The sequence below is a fragment of the Saccoglossus kowalevskii genome, chromosome 11 (genome assembly GCF_978046115.1).
Source record: "Saccoglossus kowalevskii chromosome 11, keSacKowa6.1, whole genome shotgun sequence".
In the NCBI taxonomy this organism is placed as follows: Eukaryota; Metazoa; Hemichordata; class Enteropneusta; family Harrimaniidae; genus Saccoglossus; species Saccoglossus kowalevskii.
In genome coordinates, this window is record NC_140651.1 from 5,876,148 (window position 1) to 5,895,585 (window position 19,438).

Here is a 19,438-nt window from a genome sequence, read left to right on the forward strand (position 1 = left end):
TACAGTAAGTTGAAAGATTACAAGAAATATTTCGTCATATTTTAATTAACCACATAATACGATTTATACTGGCAATATGAAGACTTGTCACGCTTTAGCAAGAGTAATAACCATGAAATTTGCCCCCCCCCCTCCCAACCAGCCACGGCTTGAATGAATAGTTTGTCAAACATTCATAAAATTACAGTGGCGGATCCAGAGGGGGGGCAGGGGGGACCATGTCCCTCTCCCCAAACGCATGACGATTCGTATCATCTGGATTACGCATAGCTTCTCTGCGATTTACGGTCCGTATATCTTAAGCGTAGCTTGGACCCCCCCCCCCAATACATTTTGCTGGATCCGCCACCGTAAAATTATCACTTAAGAGGAAAGAAAAAATAATACTTATAAATTGAATACCAAACTAACAAATAAGTAGTCTAATGATATTATCAAGAAACTTTCCTTAGATACGTCCAGCTACCAGTAGTGATAGGATTTACATCACAACATCAAACAAATCGATGAACATCTGAAAACCCAAAATGACGCACTATAACCGTATTATGCACAAACCTCAGAGACAATTCTGGAGAAAGGTAACATCGGCTAATGCGACGTTTAAAGCAGACACACTTGTTTCTTTTTCCACATTTGTTTATACCAGAATTAAGATTTTTCTGGTTAAACTTGTATAAGAGCTTGCGTTTGACGATAACTGGTCTACACCAGCGATGCCATAATAGATGATCACAGATCTCTAAAGTAAAGTTCGACTCGATTCAACGACCCAACGATGTTCGGGCAGATGATATGTCGGGCCGAACATCGTGAATTTCCGCTCGAGCCAAATGCGTTCAGCCGAACAAATGTGTCTAAATTAAATTTGGACAGATAAAATATTATCAAGGCGTTTTGAGAATGATCGTGATTTATCACCAGTAGGGACGGTATATTTAATAAAGAAATTAAAGTGGTCAGTTACTTATTTCAAGTCGGATTAGTGAATTCTCTTCTTCTTTCTCTCATGGGTAAAATAACATGATAGTATTAATATGACGGGTGACATTTCAATACTGTAGTACTATTTGTTGCAGAGTCTTGGTGAATATGATTTTGTGTACGGTACGGAAGGACTTTTGCCAGTTTTGGAGAAGATGTCTTTCCCTGCAGTGGCTAGCAATATCAATACTACGAACGAGCCTGATTTTGAAACTCTTATAGTGTCATCGACTATCATCGAGTCTGGAGGAGAGCAGCTAGGAATTGTGGGATACAGTGACGCCAGCATTCCTGACACATATCGAACAGGTGAAGCTCGTTCACGATTCACTTTTTTTATAAAATACAAGTTCGTGAAAGTTTGCTCTCATATTGCATAGTCTTATTACTAAATTTTATTTTGAAAGGAAATTTGATTTTTGACGCCGAAGTGGAGGCAGTGCGAGAGGAAGTAACAAATCTCGTCGCTGGGGGCATTAACAAAATTATAGCTGTGGGATATGGTGAAAACGACTTGCATGACGAAATAGCCAACAATGTTCCCGATATTGATGTGATAGTGTACGGTGGCCCACAAAAGTTTCTCTATACAGGTGAGAGGATGTACATAGCTTCATTCGATTACATTACATTTGAAAACAAGATAACAATATATTAAGAAATAACATTTGCAATCTCGCAGACAATCAACTTCCAAGTAAAACGCATGCGTGTAAAGAAAGTTGTCCGTTTCGACAGGTACGCCATACGAAGACGAAAACGAGGTTGAAGGACCTTACCCAACAGTTGTTATGATTGATCGGGAATCACCAGTTCTGTTAGTAACTGATTACAAATGGGGCAAATATTTGGGTCATCTCAATGTCACGTTCAACGAGGATGGTCACGTGGTGAAATGGTCTGGAAATCCTATCTTACTGAATACGTCGGTCGAGCAAGGTTTGTTGTTTTAGTTTTACCTCATACGTAACGCGTACGACACACGACAATGCATACTTCTGGCTCAGACTTGAGTTTACTAATCAAGTGAAGTTAAGGGCGGTGGTCGTCGCGCCACGTTCTGTTCGATATGGGACTCATAGCGACGTATACAACGCGTGTAAAATACATTGTTTGTTTACATGAAATTCGAACACGCGCTGCGCGACGACCACCGCGCTTTAACATCAGAGGCATTCGACAATATCGCTATAACTCATGGCGCCACATTAACAGATGTACAAAAATGCGACTCATTTAGCTGGTAACATTTACACGTAGAGATTCGACCCAAAGGATTACACATTAGTTCATTACAGATAGTCTAGCTTTATTCATGTAAATGGCCGGCTGAGGTCATCCATCGCTGCCCACTTATCTGGTTCTCCATTACGAAGTGTTACAAACACTCTCATAAAAAATTATAAGGCGTGACAGAATAAACATACGATCAGCCAATCACTGCAGTCGTTGGCACGATCACGTGATTACCAGGGATCTGTCTCATGGTTAAAAGTTGGGACTACTAAATACAATAAGTAAACAATCTATTTATCAAATTTATGTTATATATATTTACAATCTCCACCCTAAACATGCAAGTTGTTGATTCTAAACAATAGTAATACGGCGTGTGAAACGTGCGTACGTGAAGTTGCTATGGCAACAATGATATATATTATCTTAAAAGCGATATTTACGCCAGCTAGTCAGACATCTGAAAAATCTATGGAATATGTTGTTATAGTAATTGTTATTTATAATGAAAACAAAATATATGTTTCTTGGTGTGTTTTTTTCTGAATAAAGCAATAACACATAGTAAACTGTACCTTATTACATTGACTGGCACGAATTCTCGTACGTTTAGACACTGGAACTAGTAACAGTGGTTTAGAATTAGTATGCAGAACGTGCGGGGGACAATGTGGTTGCCATTCCGCAAGGTGTTTATCACTTGTGCAAACGTACACTGTCATAAGATAAATACTCAAAATATATAATATAATGTAAACTAATGCGATAATATATCGCAATACGATAAGTCCTGAAAAATATAGAATATTTGCATAAATGCAGAATAAGCAAATGAGATGGCATATAAGTCAGTGGATCAGTGGTGATCTAGATAGCAACATAAAAAAGTTAGTCCGAGAAATGCGTGCTGATAGATGTCGTGATATGGCTAAATATTAGGCAGTTATTATAGGTCATAGGCGACAGTCACTTTTGACGGAGAATCCAGCTGCTAATGTAACTACAAGTCTTTAAACAATAAGAAAACGAATAATGTGTATGTCATTCAAATAAACCACAGTTTTCGTTGCAAGCACGGAACTAAATAAGGAGATCTATGATGCAAGTAATAAAACTGCTTTAAAAAGTAATAGAGTAATGCTTGGTGTTAGCTTATGGAATTAACACCTTCGGTTGAAATAATAACAGCTGTGTGCCAAGTAAACAACTAGGCGGACCATCATGCAAATTACATTTCCCTTGACGCACTGGGGCAATCCCTGGGATATCGGAGCCACGCTTTAAGTATAAGCACCAACTTGACAGGTTCAAATAAAAAAAATAGTAAGTTCATTTATGTTTACTACATAATTAGTTTGAAAATTTTTGTGTAATTTGTGTAAAAAAATACTTACACGTTACACGTTTTATTTCCAACAAAACTGAGGCACGTACACGCATGTGTACGAGCGTATTATTCAAACATACTAAATAGACGCAAATTTGGGAAGCTATTCTAAATATGACATACACGCCTCCCATTTGGCCCTATCAAACTCCTCATCTTCACAATTCCAGATAGCAACTATTTTATTAATTGCTATTTCTGCATCTTTTAAAGACAAATATTTACTCTTAAATTGAACCTTGATTCTTTCGTTGTCTTTTGGCCCATGTATCAACTTATCTGCACCGGTCAACGTGAGCATATCATCGTCCAATTGTTGTCGTGTCAGTTGTGAGCAGAAAAATGCATTTTCGGGACTCCCGTACAGACGTTTCACTTGTTCCGTTTTCTTGGAGTAGGATCTTGCCGATACGCTCTCCATTTTAACACTGCCCCAATGAGATGTGTTGATGTTTTCAACGAAAGCAGCAAAACGGGTTGCGCAGTCCTGGAATGACAAGTCCGAATACGGCCTCATACAGACATACAGTACACCTCTTCCTTTCCATACACCTGGTACACGTGATCGTTTATTTCTTATCACCGCCTCCATCTCAGTTGTGTCATTCAATGGTGTATATCCACCAGTTGCGACACTTTTGTTAGAGTGGACTGTTTTAGATGACCATAATATTACACTACCTTTTGTGGTTTAAACAGGAATTTGCCATTTACCGCCAATTTGTTCTATTTTTTGTCTTAGTGGGTCAGCCACTTCTTTGGAAATCTGCATAAATCCTTCTGCCTTGTCAGAACTCAGTTTCTTTTTCATACGCTTGTCGTTTTTTATCAGCATTGATTTTATTTCCTCGAAATATTTGTGACTCTTCTGTGAACAGACGAACGCAGCTGTACTGTCAGCGAGGATCACTTGACCTGCGATAATAACAACATTGACATGGATTAACCGTGGTAAAATCTAGGAAATTATTTTGTTACAGGGTGATATTCTTGCGATATAAGCCTCGATCTCGTCCGGATATGTCACCAAGAATAATGGCTACTTTTCCAATAAATGTCCAACTTTTGTATTTATGTATGTGTAAAAAGCTGATATGTTCTCACAGTGTTCCCCGTTTAGGAGAGCGGATTGTTTGTAGTAAATTGAAATATTATTTTCATTCTAAATGTGACACTTGGCAGTAATCCACAAACTAGTTGATAGTATGCGAAATAGGAATGATCGATTCGTCATATAATAAGCAAAAAATAGCACGGGAAATTTCAGGGAGGCATCAATGTGTGGCATAAACAATTTGGATTGCAGAATGGACACACTTCTTTCGGGAAAATGCACGTGTGACAATCAAAGACATCTATCTCCGTTGAAATTTTGTGCATATTATATCAATCTGTCTCACCTTGTACACAGTTTGCATGTCCGTCAATCTGATCAAGGTGCGGCCAATCCAAATCTTTTGAACCGATGTCTGGTTTTGTATTTGCATCTAAATTGATCCCGTCACCACTTACTATGAACCCCCCAGCCTCGCTTTCAGTCACCGTGTACGCACTTTCAAAAATTCGTCTAATTTTCTCGTCTTTCCTAACAGCCCACACAGCAGAGAATACATTGTTGATACACTGTATAAGACCTTCACGTATCATTGGAAAGGAGTGGCGGCTTCTCTGAGTAAAAGTCTCTGGATTAAATCTATCGATACCATCACTCAGACACCCATAGTCATGTAGAATACTGTCCATTAATGTGTCACATTCTGTATTGGAGAAAACCCCAGTCACCACAGCAACTCCAAATTCACTCAGAATTTCCTGTATAAGTACGTTGTCTTTCTTGGATGCGACCATCGTGTAATCTACATATGGTACGCAGTTCTTAACTCTGTGTCGTGTCACTCGTTGTATTTGTGGTCGTATTCGACGTAGCTGATGCCATGATTAATGTCGAACAGTGAATGTAGTAACCGCACTTTACGTAGTCCTCAGCTCTATCTATAGTGTGATATATTACTTAAACTAGAAGAAAGTTGTGAAACAAACTTTCGAAATGGCGATTTTACAAAATTTAACTTACACAACTTCGCGCTGTATTGTGCAATATCCCCCTTGCACAAAGCCGCCTGTCTGAGTATCAGTGATTGACCTCTCGACTTCCACTCCGCCCTATACTAGTATATGTATTTTCTCAGCTCCTATTTGAGAGCGAGGTTATTTGTAGATATGTTGCACGGTACGTGGTTTTACCCAGAATTCAACACGTTCTGTACCAACGCATATTGCTATACTCAGAACTGAAAATTCTGGCATCGTTCTGCGCAAAAACAGTTTTTACATTGACATGCAGATCGCCGCAAACCAACCGATCTGTGCTGAATAGCGCCACCTGTGTTGACACAATGCAGTTTTTAGCTCGTGAGTTGTTTCCGGGTTCGCTTTCCATGTGCTTATCGTGCAATTTATTGTACCAATATCACATTTTCTGGACTTATTTCTACGAATTCCTACACAATCATGCCAAGAGCATCCAAAAGAGTCAAGCAGGAAAGTTTGGCCGCTCAGTCGATCGCCGATGTTGTCGTCGACACATAAGGTCGTTCGCTTTCTGATCTTTCTTCCGAGATTTTGACTCGAATATTCGGGTTTTGTTGTTTTTTAATGACAGTGATGACGATAGTTCACAGTTTGAGAAAGTTAAAACGATGTGCTCACTTCGAATGGTTTGTAGGCGATTTTATGCTATGGCGTCGAATGATTTGATTCGTTATGGGAATGACGACAAGCACGCCGTGCTTTTCACAGATTTAAGCTGATGAAAGCGAGATCGCTCGTTGCTAGTGAAATAGGGCAACTTTCCGATTTGATCATTCAAAAAGGGCCATCTCAATTAAGACAAGTGGTGAGAAATTTGCTGGAAAGTTTAAAGGGTCACGAATGGGATGATTCAAAGAAATATTTGGAAGTCTCTCTTGCAGTTCTATTTAGCACGAAAAGATCAGCAATTTCTAAGAAAGCCACTGGGAGTCGAGCCTACATCAGTGAAATCTTAAATCAGCACCAGGCAGTAGGTGAGAAGTTGTCTGGATTCGATGAGAGTGCCCTTTGCAATTACGATTAAATAAAGATAAAGCATTTGCCAAATCAGTATTATCTGTATCATTTTTCAAGGAAGCGATTACATCAGATATTCTGCCTCCTTCTGCTAAATTGGCTTTATTAGCAGCACCATCTTCCCAGAAATTAGATCAGACTACAGATGACACTAAATTATGGAATGATTCTGAAGCAGAACACATGTTTATCCATCTAGGGGGCGGTCTATCTGAAGCTGACTATGATGGTTCAGAGAAATCTCTGAGAACACAAGAAAATGTTTCAAGAATTCCCAGATTAACCACTTTGAGAAATAATTTGAAACGGTTCCACAATATGGTGTCAGAAACTGCCTCTCAAAATAAAAAGGACTGGTTTGTTCATGATATTGAAGGCCTGGTTTGGAGAAGTGTCCTCAACATATTGACTGAAAACAAATTGGATTATGACCTTGATGATGAAAATGAGAGACAGAAGTCAGAAATAGTTGTAGGTGAGGGTGGCGACACTTTCCAAGACTTCAAGGGAGTGTCCCAAAATTTCAAAGTATTTGCCATCAGTGGTGCTATACGTCTGATAAAGTATAATGGTAATGAAGTATGGAGAGATCCAAATCCACAGTCTGATGCAAGCCGTATTCCATTTGCCATTATAAATGCCCCAGAAAGTGATGCACTGATAGAAGTTGATATTCTTCCTGTTCTGGCATGCACTGAAAAATTTGCCCAACATGGTATAAAGGGGATGAAATACTGTAGAAAACAGGAAGGAGATGAAAAGTATAAAAGTTTGGTCTTGCAGAGAAAGAGTACCAGTTTTTTCTGCAATTTATGTTTGGCTACAGTTCATAAATGTCACAATCCAAATCATGAATGGGATATGTCTATCACTCTTGCGGATATGAATTCATGGGCAGAAGAAAAAAGTAATGGTTAGAGTAATCATCCTCTTATAAAGTATGACCCCATAAATGAATACACTATGGATCACCTTCATGCTAAATTGAGAAACGTGGGTAAACTAATTGACGAGCTCTTCAACGTAGCTCAAAAGATCGACCAACAACTGGAATTTATACAAAAGTTTGCAAAGTTATCTGAAGATCAAAAACATGATGTGAAGCAATATGAATCAAAACTGGTCGACCAAATTGATACCAAGGTTGAAATTAATGAAGCAAATCATTCAGCAAAGTTACTTCAAGTTACTAAAAAGGATGATCTTAACAAACTTGATAAGAAACTTGAAGCAGCTTCACTAGCATTTGAAAATAAATACACTGAACACACTGAAGTGAATTTGTTGGATTCTGCTGAATTACATTTTGAAATTTTATTTGGCATACACAAGGAATACAAATGCACACTAAGTGCATCACATCTCCATGTTGTATATAAAACCAAGCCAGGTATCACTCGTCACATGCAAACTGTTCATGGTAAATTCAGCACAAAAGATCTGAAACAAAAAAAAAGGACAGGGGAAAAATGTCTGAAGTGGAGGGGGCGTAGCACATTTTCTTTGAAAATCATTTGTTATTAAACTAATCTCAATATTTAATATCAAAAATCTGTCATAATAATAAATTATTATTTACACTTGGTAAAACTATTCTAAAGTCAGCCTAAATTGTCAAAGTTGTAATGACACTATTTTCTAAGAATTAATTCTTCAACTTCAAACACATCAATGAGTGTCACGTTTACTGGAGAAATGGGGCAAGTGGAGGGGCGTGGCACATTTTTTTTTTGAAAATTTAATATTACATAATTTATTATGAATAATATGTCAGAAAATAATATTGAGAGAAACGAATGAAATGCATTGGTATCTAAAACAGATACATGGAAAATGTTCATTTTATCCATATACCTATAGTATCTCAATAGTGTAATTCATCGTTTCACAATAATACCAGCAATAACCATACAAACAAATTACATACGTATATGCAATTTAAAGAAACTGTTTTGAAACGAACTTACAATGTGTAACAAATCCATTCCAAAGAAAAACAAATTGACCAACTACTGTCTGAATTTGTTATTTTTGACAGGGTTTTCAATATGTGCAACTTGAGGACGAGCAACATCTATAATATATTACAAAGATTTGTCTAACAATAACATGGTTTCAAACTGATACAGATAATTTAGTTAACTTACTAAAATCAATAAATAGAAAGAAAATTAGTTAAATAAATAATAAATAGTCACCAAGGCTCTATTATAAACGAACAACTCATAACCAACATAACACATTAGGTGCCTGGATGTCTGTATTATTTTGCAGGTAATGTTTTTCGTTGCACATTATATGTTTTGTATTAACATCAAAAATTTGAAGAACGAGACATTTGGCCCTTATATAGGTATTCTAGATGTGACGTATATCTCATTTGATCCCAATAACTCTGAAATGAACTATTCTAAATATGACATACAAGTCTCCCATTTGGCCCTTATATAGGTATTCTAGATGTGACGTATATTTCATTTGATCCCAATAACTCTGAAATGAACTATTCTAAATATGACATACAAGTCTCCCATTTGGCCCTCATGTAGGTATTCTAGATGTGACGTATATCTCATTTGATCCCAATAACTCTGAAATGAACTATTCTAAATATGACATACAAGTCTCCCATTTGGCCCTTATATAGGTATTCTAGATGTGACGTATATCTCATTTGATCCCAATAACTCTGAAATGAACTATTCTAAATATGACATACAAGTCTCCCATTTGGCCCTCATGTAGGTATTCTAGATGTGACGTATATCTCATTTGATCCCAATAACTCTGAAATGAACTATTCTAAATATGACATACAAGTCTCCCATTTGGCACTCATATAGGTATTCTAGATGTGACGTATATCTCATTTGATCCCAATAACTCTGAAATGAACTATTCTAAATATGACATACAAGTCTCCCATTTGGCCCTTATATAGGTATTCTAGATGTGACGTATATCTCATTTGATCCCAATAACTCTGAAATGAACTATTCTAAATATGACATACAAGTCTCCCATTTGGCCCTCATGTAGGTATTCTAGATGTGACGTATATCTCATTTGATCCCAATAACTCTGAAATGAACTATTCTAAATATGACATACAAGTCTCCCATTTGGCCCTTATATAGGTATTCTAGATGTGACGTATATCTCATTTGATCCCAATAACTCTGAAATGAACTATTCTAAATATGACATACAAGTCTCCCATTTGGCCCTCATGTAGGTATTCTAGATGTGACGTATATCTCATTTGATCCCAATAACTCTGAAATGAACTATTCTAAATATGACATACAAGTCTCCCATTTGGCCCTATCAAACTCATCATCGTCACAATTCCATTGAGCAACAATTTTTTTAATTGCTTTTTCTGCGTCTTTTAAAGACAATTTCCTTCTGTTAAAAAAAACCTTAACCTTTTTGTCATGTTTTGGCCCATGTATCAGTTTGTTGGCACCGGTCAATCTCAGCATGACATCGTCCAATTGTTGTCGATTCAGTTGTGAACAGAAAAATGCTTCTTCGGGATTCTCGTACAAACGCTTTACCTGTTCTGTTTTCGTTTTGTTGACTGATATGTTCCGTATCTTTACAGTTCCCCAATGAGATGTGTTGATGTTTTCAACGAACGCAGCAAAACGGGTTGCGCAATCTTGGAATGACAAGTCTGAATACGGCCTCATACAAACATAAACTACACATCTTCCAGTCCATGCATCTGGTGAAAGAGATTTTATATTTTCTATCACTGTCTCCTTCTCAGTTGTATCATCCAACGGTGTATATTCCTCAGTAGCCATTCCTTTGGCAACTGTTTTGGAGTACCATAATATCACACTGCCCTTTGTTGCATAGACAGGGATTTGCCATTCCCCCCCCCCTTTATGCTCTAATTTATCTATCAAGGTGTCAGTTATTTCATCGGGAATTCTCACTGCTCCTTCTGCTAGGTCAGAACTCAGTTTCTTTTTCATACGCTTATCGTTTTTTATCAGCATCGACTTTATTTCTTCGAAATATGTATGACTCTTCGGTGAACAGACGAACGCAGCTGTACTGTCAGAGAGGATCACTTGACCTGCGATAATAACAACATCGGTATTAATAACCGACACAAATGTATTTTTAAATGATTACAGGTTATAGTGTTTATGTACAAGTTTCATTTCGTTTGTGACAGGTGTAAACATATCGAATCACATTATGAAAACAGCTACTGGATGGATTGCAGCTGCGGTATCCATATTATTACATCAGAATAACTTTATACCGTGAGCGGAACTTTTAAAGTGGTGGCCTCTACTGGGCAACCTTTTCAACTACTGCGAAGTTTACTATTTGACTTTTCAAACTAGACACATCGCACGCTTTTCATTTTCAGTCCCCGTTCGGACGTAGTCCGAAAATGGGGTTTTATGTTTAGACCTCCGTGCGTCGTGCTTCCGTGCGTCCGGACCTGTATCTTAGAAATGCCTGGACCAATCACAATCAAACTTCACACATACATGATATTATACATATGCACATAAATTTGTTTCACTATCTGATTTAAAATGACCGAATGGCGGCCATTTTTGTGCTAAAAAAATCATCACAATCAAGCATATCACGGCTGTTTAGTACACTGAGATGGAATTTGTTCAAACTTGGTATATGCGTTGGACATTATAGGATCTTGATGCACATCATTTTGTTTTTCAGATAAGATTCAAAATGACCGACTGGTGGCCATTTTGTTTTAATGAATGTGGTTCTAGTGCCATATCTCTGACTTGCTTTGACTGATTATGTTCAAATTTCAAATATTCATTATACATCATGTCATAGATATACAAATATATTGGTTTGACGATCCTGTTAAAAATGGCCGAATGGTGGCCATTTTTGTGCTAAAAAATTATCAAATATCAAGCATTTCTGGATGGATTTTGTTCAAACTTGGTACATACGTGTTCCTGATGCACGCCATTTTATTTTTCAGATCGGATTCAGAATGTTTGACTTGCGGCCATTTTGTTTTTATGAATGGGCTTCTAGAGCCATATCTCTGACATGCTTTAACTGATTATGTTCACATTTTATATATTCATTTTACATCTATTCAAAATGGCTGATTTTGTTTTAATTGATGCTGTACCAGGGCGATATCTCTCAATACTGACATGTTTATATTCCAGCTATATTTAAACAAAACTATATATCTTAAATTCGATAATTAACGGGGACTGTGCCATGTATGTTATGGTACAAAGTACTAATACCTTACTGCATTTGGGAGAGAAAATGTTTGGTGAATTAATACTTGATAACAGTTTTGTGAGTTGAATTATTGTAACTTGTTAAGGCCTGTTACGTCACTATATCACCTGTGATTCATCAATGAATGCTTAATGTTAAAAAAGTAAAATATTGCGTACATTCTTCCGAGCAAGCTCCCATTACAATAATCAGTGATTTGCTCGTGAAATGAACAATACAAGGTTTGATCAAATAAAACCAGCACCATCAAAATATTACGATAATCAATGACTAAGCTTACAACAATCAAGTATTTGGATGCTATATTGATTGATACTATTATCGAATTGTCTTACCTTGTACACAGTTTGCAACGTCCGTCAATCTGATCAAGGTGCGGCCAATCCGAATCTTTTGAACCGTTACCAGGTTTTGTATTTGCATCTAAATTTATTCCGTCACCACTTACTATGAACCCCCCAGCCTCGCTTTCAGTCACCGCGTACGCACTTTCAAAAATTCGTCTAATTTTCTCGTCTTTCCTAACAGTCCACACAGCCGAGAATGCATTGTTGATACACTGTATAAGACCTTCACGTATCATTGGAAAGGAGTGGCGGCTTCTCTGAGTAAAAGTTTCTGGATTAAATCTATCTATACCATCACTCAGACACCCATAGTCATGTAGAATACTGTCCATTAATGTGTCACATTCTGTATTGGTGAAAACCCCAGTCACCACGGCAACTCCAAATTCACTCAGCATTTCCTGTATAAGTACGTTGTCTTTCTTGGACGCGACCATCGTGTAATCTACATATGGTACGCAGTTCTTAATTCTATATGGTGTGTCGCTCGTTGTATTTGTGGGCATGTTCGACGAAGATGACTCCATGATTGATATCGGAACAGTCAGTGTCGTACTTTTTGTTGAATCAAGCGAAGAAATGTGTTTACCCAAAGACATGCAGCCGAAACCAAAGAAGACGTTAGCAAAACAATTTACACCCCGTTCGTTTATGGTGTAACTGCAGTGTAAATGTAGTGCTCTTTCGGCTCCTAGCTCTATATATATGTTAGCTATTACTTAAACTCTGGCGGGAGTTGTGCAACCGGGTCTAGAATACATGCGATTTCACGAAATCGAAAGTGGTTTCACAACTATGTCCTGTTTTGCGCAATATTCACTGCATTGTGAACTACGCCCTCAAGCGTGCATATCTTTGTTCTTATATGTCATTGTTCCCGTAAGGGTAGGCCTTTTTCTTATTCAGTGACTGGAATATTGCTGTCCCTGTGCAACTATTTTCAGTCGCCGAGTATCTGTATCTTTTATTCCAACGTTGCCGTAGCCTAAACATTAATTTTGTGATTTTTTTTTGACTGTGCTCCCCAGAAATCTCATTAATGTACTTTACTTGCGTTAAAGAGTGGAAAACAAATTAGATTTGCATATAATTGCCGTGGTAACGGTGACCTCAGTGTTGTCAACGGTTAGTATCACTATGTACATATGTTTGTGTGTAGTGCAAGAGAATAGGCCACGGGACGGGGGGGATTCAAGGGTATTCAAACAGCTCCCGATGTCCCATGGTGTTATTACCTACTTGTATACTAGCTATTACTATTTTCCCGCTAACAAATAATTCACTGTCGTCAATGACAACGTATGCTTTAGGACTTTAATGCTTATAATAACTTCTCAACAACAACAATTGAACTTTATGCTTGAAGTTTGCAGCGGGGAATTACTAGTATGCCGAGCAACACCATGACAGGATAATCGCCGGTTATGATCGCCGATTGGCTACTAGCGTTGTCGCATACCAGGCCGATGTATATAGTTAAACACTCCGGTCAAATACATATTATATCAATAGTCAAAACGTTGTACGAGTGACTTTGATGTAGTTATACTAGCCATGTGTTTTGCAATGATCAACGTGATGAGATATACTAGTACTTGAAAATTTATTACTAGTATTTGCTTAAAATATTGTCAGGAAACGATTGTGATTGGTCAGTATGTTTGAGGAATGTGGTAAACTGATTTACCTGATTCATTTCACAGATGAAACTATTTTATCGGAAGTTAATATCTGGAGAGAAGAACTTGATTCAAGACTTGCCGAAGTAGTGGGATCAACGTACGTTTTACTGGATAGCAGATTAGAAACATGTTGTCTCGAGGAATGCAATCTACAGAACTTAATAATGGATGCAATGGTGTATTATTACGCTAAACGGGGTATCAAAGATGTTCCATTGGGAATTATCAACGCTGACAGTTATGATAATTATATAAATGTGTCCGAATCAGGTATTATGTTATAATTAAGTAAGATGACATGACATGAAATGACATGACCTGACCTGAGATGACATGACATGACTTGGCCTGAAATGACATGACCTGGCCTAGCCTGAGATGACATGACCTGACTTGAGATGACATGACCTGTCCTGAAATGACCTGACCTGAGATGACATAAAATGTCCTGAGATGATCTGACCTGACATGAGATGATCTGACATGAGATGACATGATCTGACATTAGATGCATGATATATCTTTATTATTATAATTCAATGAGAAAAACATTGCGCTGTTTCGGACATTTCAAAAGTCTAGGTGATTCAATCGTTCCATCGTGAAGAATGAAGGCGAAACACAGAGAACAAAATAGTCGTTTCTGTGCATATAGTTTAATTGCAACCCAGTGATAGTTGCGAGGTGCTAAATGTATAAATTACATGTAGTGTATCATAGTTTACAAATGATTCCCTAAGACGGTATCCCTTGATATGTGTCCCTCGGTGCTTTGTTATCAGGTAACATAACGTATGGAGATTTATTGAATGTGATGTTGTACACAGAGACTATAGATATTGTTGAAATCCATGGACGATATCTTCGTGAAGCTTTCGAGAATTCCGTAAGCCGTTATGACGGGGAATCGCTGGTTGGTCGCTTTCTACAAGTCTCCGGTAAGTATCATCATGTATACCAGTACTGGACTAGTATGGCGCTAGGGGTGGCTAGATGAGAAAACATATGTTCTGTTTGTCATTGATATGTATTTCGTGTTTATTTATAGCGGGGGAGTCGGCATCTGCGCATGCGTCAGATGGCCATAGCGTGTCTTTGTTTACAAACAAGCGTCTGCCCATGAGCCTTTGCGTTTTTAGTATGTGTTGTTATCGTCGCTTGGGACACAATTCCCGCGCGTGCGCAGGTGACGACCCTTCCGCTTTATTTATTTATACTTTACCTGCAACGAACTAAGATCTTAACAAATTCTACGTGTTCTAAAGACACTGGAACACGGATAGGAAATATACAACAGGTTGCTGGCACCTACTCGTTGTGTCGTCACCGGGAGCGCTGTCCCAGCACAAACCTGTGTCATATGACGCCTTACTAGCCGATTTTGGCTAAAATTCCGCTCCGCCGCCTCTTTACAACAGTGTTTATACGCGGAACTTGATATTGCTTTTTACAATTTGGGTTGCCTTTGAATCACATATTTTAGTGAAACATTGTTTATAGAGTGAAATATTATTGTCATACATAATTCAATCTTTGAAACAACAGAAACTAACACATAATAACGATAATCAAATTTGTGTTTGAACTTTCGAAAGTAGTTGCGTTATTTCCGGTTTCAACTAGTTCGAAAATAGAACGTCCTTGAGCGCAATAAAATCACGCGTAGAACCCCATCCGAACCAGACTCTGGTAGCGTAAACTTATTGCAATTTGGGCCTAGTTTGTTCTTACAAGTTTTCTAAGTTTCATTTATTATTATTTAGTAAACAGGTCTCTGAAACGATTTAATATATCCGTAAAATACGTGGCAATCGACGATTGACTTCGAAACGTTCGAAATTTCGAACAAACTCCCGGCACACCTTGCGCGATATGCGTCAGATCGGTGTAGAAAGGACGCCGACCTGCAGCGTCAATGGGCACCTACTACTATGACACCTAGTCCAGAAGCATCAACAAAAAGGTGTGCTTTCAAAACAAGATTTTAACATAATTTAAGGTACAACAAATAGATGATGGTCGTCAACAACGTCACCTCCCGCCGTGAGAAATAAATCATGACGTCACGATTGCAACCTTACGCTGAATGTGGTACATATCTCATATTGTAGCCTATAAAATGGCTTTCTTATCGTGATAGAAGGAAGACCAGTGCAAACACACTGATTTACTATGAGGTGAAATATTTTGATTTTACTTTGTTGTGTCTTTTCTATTTGTTTTACAGGAATACGTGTGACCTATGACGTCAGCCGACCAACCGGAAAAAGAGTGTGGGAGTTATGGGTAACTTGCAGTGGGTGTCTGGTACCGGAATATCGTTTAGTTGATGATGACAGTGTTTACAAGTTGGTAACCAATAGTTACATAGCAGGTGGCGGAAGTGGTTATAGTATGATAGGTGATAATAAATTATCCCACGTGAAAGGTAAGAATTATCGTATATGCACGTGACTCAATCTCGTCCCGTAATTATCATGACGGGTGATATCACATAGTTATAATTAGGGGTGAAGGGGCCGAAATATATTTTTTTGACAAGACAATATATAAACATTTCTGTGGGGTCGTAAACCAACCCGTCACTTAATTATCTTTGCGATGAATGACGGGTTTACAATTTGCCGCCATTATTTCCAACGTGCGCTGACGACAACGGCACTTTTGACATCGCTGCTTTGCTTTGTCTTATCGCGGATTTGTTATGAAACACAGGGAAGTGTATTGTCTTACCAGAACCCTTGTTAAATAAATTATTTCAGTGCAACAACAGTTACGAATGCCTATGTCGTTAATATTTGTTTCTATTTTTCGCTTGCAGTCCGAGTCGAACGCCTTCATGAATAACTAATTATATAACGCGTAGTGACATTACTGAAACAAACGCTATCGAGGTGACGACGCGTCGATTCAACATATGATATTATTAAAACGAGATCTATGTCAAGTATTGAATGCATAACAACATTCAGTTTGAAAGTATTGTTGATTTCAGCCCGTGAACCTGTGTATACAACGTTAGATATGCATTTGTTTAGATTATTGTCTTTATTTCAGGTGCGGAGCAGGTGGACATGGTTGTAGAATACGTCACTGCTACGTCACCAGTCAGACTAGGATTAGAAAACAGAATTAACTTTCATGAAGATGATGATTCTGGAGGTGAATGTCATGTGAGCGACGCTCGCACCTTACTTCCGCGTGGTGACGTCATAATAACCACTATCATGATGCTGTGTTGGTGGCAACCAAGTCTACGAATATAGTGAATATGAATAGGAATGTTTTCTATAACGTAACCAAACAAACATCGTACCCGTCTGATATATAATTAATATGATATATCGTAAACCAAAATATGCTTTAGTCGTTTGGTTCTGAACTAGTGCGCATGCGCCCTATTTTACTGGTGCCTACTAATTTGTATGCGCATTTGCGTATATTTTTATGTTTTCGAAAGAATACTTGTTTCGATGCTGAAATACGATTTTAGTTTATCAATGTGTGTGGATCACGTGTGGATATCAGTTCAAACACCAGTTTGAACAAAAAAACTTGGACTCAAAATAAAATTATACATTTTACCTTAACTTTTACCATAACTATCATTATCAACTGTATTTACACAAGTTATGCACGCATGATGTATTTATGGAAATGGTGGTCAGGTGTCTTTCTATAACATCATAAAAGAGTGCCCCCTCAAGTAAAATTGTTTGCATTTGTTCTAAATATAGTCTGTAACAAGTACGCACGCCCAGGGCGAAGTTGAATTATTACTCTTCTCGTACACATTAAAGCGGGGGAGTCGTCATCTGCCCATGCGTCAGATGGTCATAGCGTGTCATTGTTTACAAACAAGCGTCTACCCATGAGCCTTTGCGTTTTTAGCGTGTGTTATCGTCAATTAGGACTCAATTCCCGCGCGTGCGCAGGTGACGACCCTCCCGCTTTAATTTCGTTATTGCATTTTAATAAGGAATAGAATAATTACACACTAATAAACGATTCAAACAAGACGTATTTGCAAGCGAGTAGAAGATATAGAATTAACGGGCGTGATTATAAATTACTAGTACTACGTATTACCATAGACAGTATAGTAGGACTACTCTACTGTCTATGGTTTTACATTGCCAGCAGACTTATGATGACTCACTTTCTATCACTAGAATTCGTATAGCGCCATCTACAGTTCAAATCATGAGGAGGTATCATATGAATTTGAATTTATTCATTCATTTATTCTTCTTTTTATTCTTAGTTTCATTTTCTGAAAAGAAAAAAAAATGGTTATAGATAACCAAAACTGACAAACTAGAATACAAATTTACCAGCGTTTAGCATGCGTATTCAACAATACAATCGTGCGTACATGTTTTGGTTCGTCTTAAACTGTATAGAAAAGAATTAACAATGTATCGTACATTCAAAAGTCACAACGTAAGTTTAATCAAATATTTGACGCCGTCATGTATCCTTGTTGACAACACTCTGCTAGACTAGTGTAAAATACATGGAGCGAGACTCTAATCGAGGCGAGTCCTAATTTGCATACAGCATTACGCTGCGAGGTCAACTCATTGTAAATAAATCTGCAACGTACATTGCAACATTTGTGCTGAGTATCCGGAACTGAGTCTGGTGAATGAATTTGAGGTGAACAAATAACAAACTAACACATTTGGTAAGTAAGTGTGGTATAATAGCAGGTCTGCTATCAATGAGTGGTCAAACCAATAACAACGTGACGGTTTTTCAAATAAACTAATCAGTTACCTTCGGGAATCAACACATTCAGGAAGCATCAGGGAAACATTGCGTGGGTGTTGTCGATAGTATATCACATCTCGGTACGAGTCCATGGCACTCCAACGTTGAAAATAAATCCCCCGCAAACACAAAACTGAAGCGATATATGAATATTAACTCGCATATCAGTATTGTCCAAGTGGGGGCCATCCGATAAGACCGTCTCCGTTTAGCACTCTAATGAGTGACTGCACGGTCGCATATGGACGATCCTATCTTCAGACCGGGTTGGTTTTCCTAGGCGAGGTTTTTACACCATGCTTTGGAGGGGTTTGGTTGAGCTGCTAGAAAGCAGGCTCGGACCGAAGTAGTTACCTGTATACGTACTTTCGCATGATTTGTTTGTTAGTCGAAGTATGCGAGTGAGGGTCTACCGCCAATTCCGCCATCGTTCCGCTATGCAGAGCTATACTGACGGGATTTTGACAAACCACTGACGATATACTTCGCACACGTACTTATATAGGCAAAAAAAATGCTGACAAATACAACAATGTCAGCACATTACAAAGCTTGGTCAGCACATTACAATGCTTGGTCGGCACATTCCTTGTGAGTCACTTTCTATTCTAGAAGTTATAGCGTCCCCTCTAGACCAGGTTGCCATGCAA

The 19,438-nt window shown here is 38.1% G+C and overlaps 4 protein-coding genes across 4 annotated transcripts; 2 read left to right on the forward strand and 2 right to left on the reverse strand.

Annotated features, from left to right (window-relative positions):
- The first annotated feature begins 527 nt into the window (after positions 1-527).
- Positions 528-1,937, forward strand: LOC100376987 (5'-nucleotidase-like). The gene is made up of 4 exons (XM_085505585.1): positions 528-581; positions 1,080-1,293; positions 1,392-1,577; positions 1,723-1,937. Exons 1-4 carry the CDS (start codon positions 528-530, stop codon positions 1,935-1,937), a joined length of 669 nt encoding a protein of 222 aa, XP_085361711.1.
- Positions 1,938-2,272: 335 nt separating this feature from the next.
- Positions 2,273-5,523, reverse strand: LOC144359471 (uncharacterized). Its single transcript, XM_078012662.2, has 2 exons — positions 5,008-5,523; positions 2,273-4,522 (listed from the first exon to the last, which is right to left on the reverse strand). Exons 1-2 carry the CDS (start codon positions 5,453-5,455, stop codon positions 4,299-4,301), a joined length of 672 nt encoding a protein of 223 aa, XP_077868788.2. The 5' UTR covers positions 5,456-5,523; the 3' UTR covers positions 2,273-4,298.
- A 5,227-nt stretch (positions 5,524-10,750) lies between these two features.
- LOC144359470 (uncharacterized) lies at positions 10,751-12,715 on the reverse strand. Its single transcript, XM_078012659.2, has 2 exons — positions 12,322-12,715; positions 10,751-10,805 (listed from the first exon to the last, which is right to left on the reverse strand). Exons 1-2 carry the CDS (start codon positions 12,663-12,665, stop codon positions 10,787-10,789), a joined length of 363 nt encoding a protein of 120 aa, XP_077868785.1. The 5' UTR covers positions 12,666-12,715; the 3' UTR covers positions 10,751-10,786.
- A 1,275-nt stretch (positions 12,716-13,990) lies between these two features.
- On the forward strand, positions 13,991-17,349 carry LOC144343560 (5'-nucleotidase-like). The gene is made up of 4 exons (XM_085505586.1): positions 13,991-14,285; positions 14,798-14,953; positions 16,243-16,443; positions 17,073-17,349. Exons 1-4 carry the CDS (start codon positions 13,991-13,993, stop codon positions 17,279-17,281), a joined length of 861 nt encoding a protein of 286 aa, XP_085361712.1. The 3' UTR covers positions 17,282-17,349.
- Positions 17,350-19,438: the final 2,089 nt, after the last annotated feature.

Excerpts from the sequence above, each read along its gene's own strand:
- LOC144359471 (XM_078012662.2), bottom strand. The coding sequence starts at position 5,455 with ATGGTCGCATCCAAGAAAGACAACGTACTTATACAGGAAATTCTGAGT. Across the intron at positions 4,523-5,007 it reads ACATGCAAACTGTGTACAAG|GTCAAGTGATCCTCGCTGAC; the intron begins GTGAGACAGATT and ends TTATTATCGCAG.
- LOC144359470 (XM_078012659.2), bottom strand. The coding sequence starts at position 12,665 with ATGGACAGTATTCTACATGACTATGGGTGTCTGAGTGATGGTATAGAT.
- LOC100376987 (XM_085505585.1), top strand. The coding sequence starts at position 528 with ATGACGCACTATAACCGTATTATGCACAAACCTCAGAGACAATTCTGG. Across the intron at positions 582-1,079 it reads AGAGACAATTCTGGAGAAAG|AGTCTTGGTGAATATGATTT; the intron begins GTAACATCGGCT and ends TATTTGTTGCAG. Across the intron at positions 1,294-1,391 it reads TCCTGACACATATCGAACAG|GAAATTTGATTTTTGACGCC; the intron begins GTGAAGCTCGTT and ends TTATTTTGAAAG.
- LOC144343560 (XM_085505586.1), top strand. The coding sequence starts at position 13,991 with ATGTTTGAGGAATGTGGTAAACTGATTTACCTGATTCATTTCACAGAT. Across the intron at positions 14,286-14,797 it reads TATAAATGTGTCCGAATCAG|GTAACATAACGTATGGAGAT; the intron begins GTATTATGTTAT and ends CTTTGTTATCAG. Across the intron at positions 14,954-16,242 it reads TCGCTTTCTACAAGTCTCCG|GAATACGTGTGACCTATGAC; the intron begins GTAAGTATCATC and ends TTTGTTTTACAG.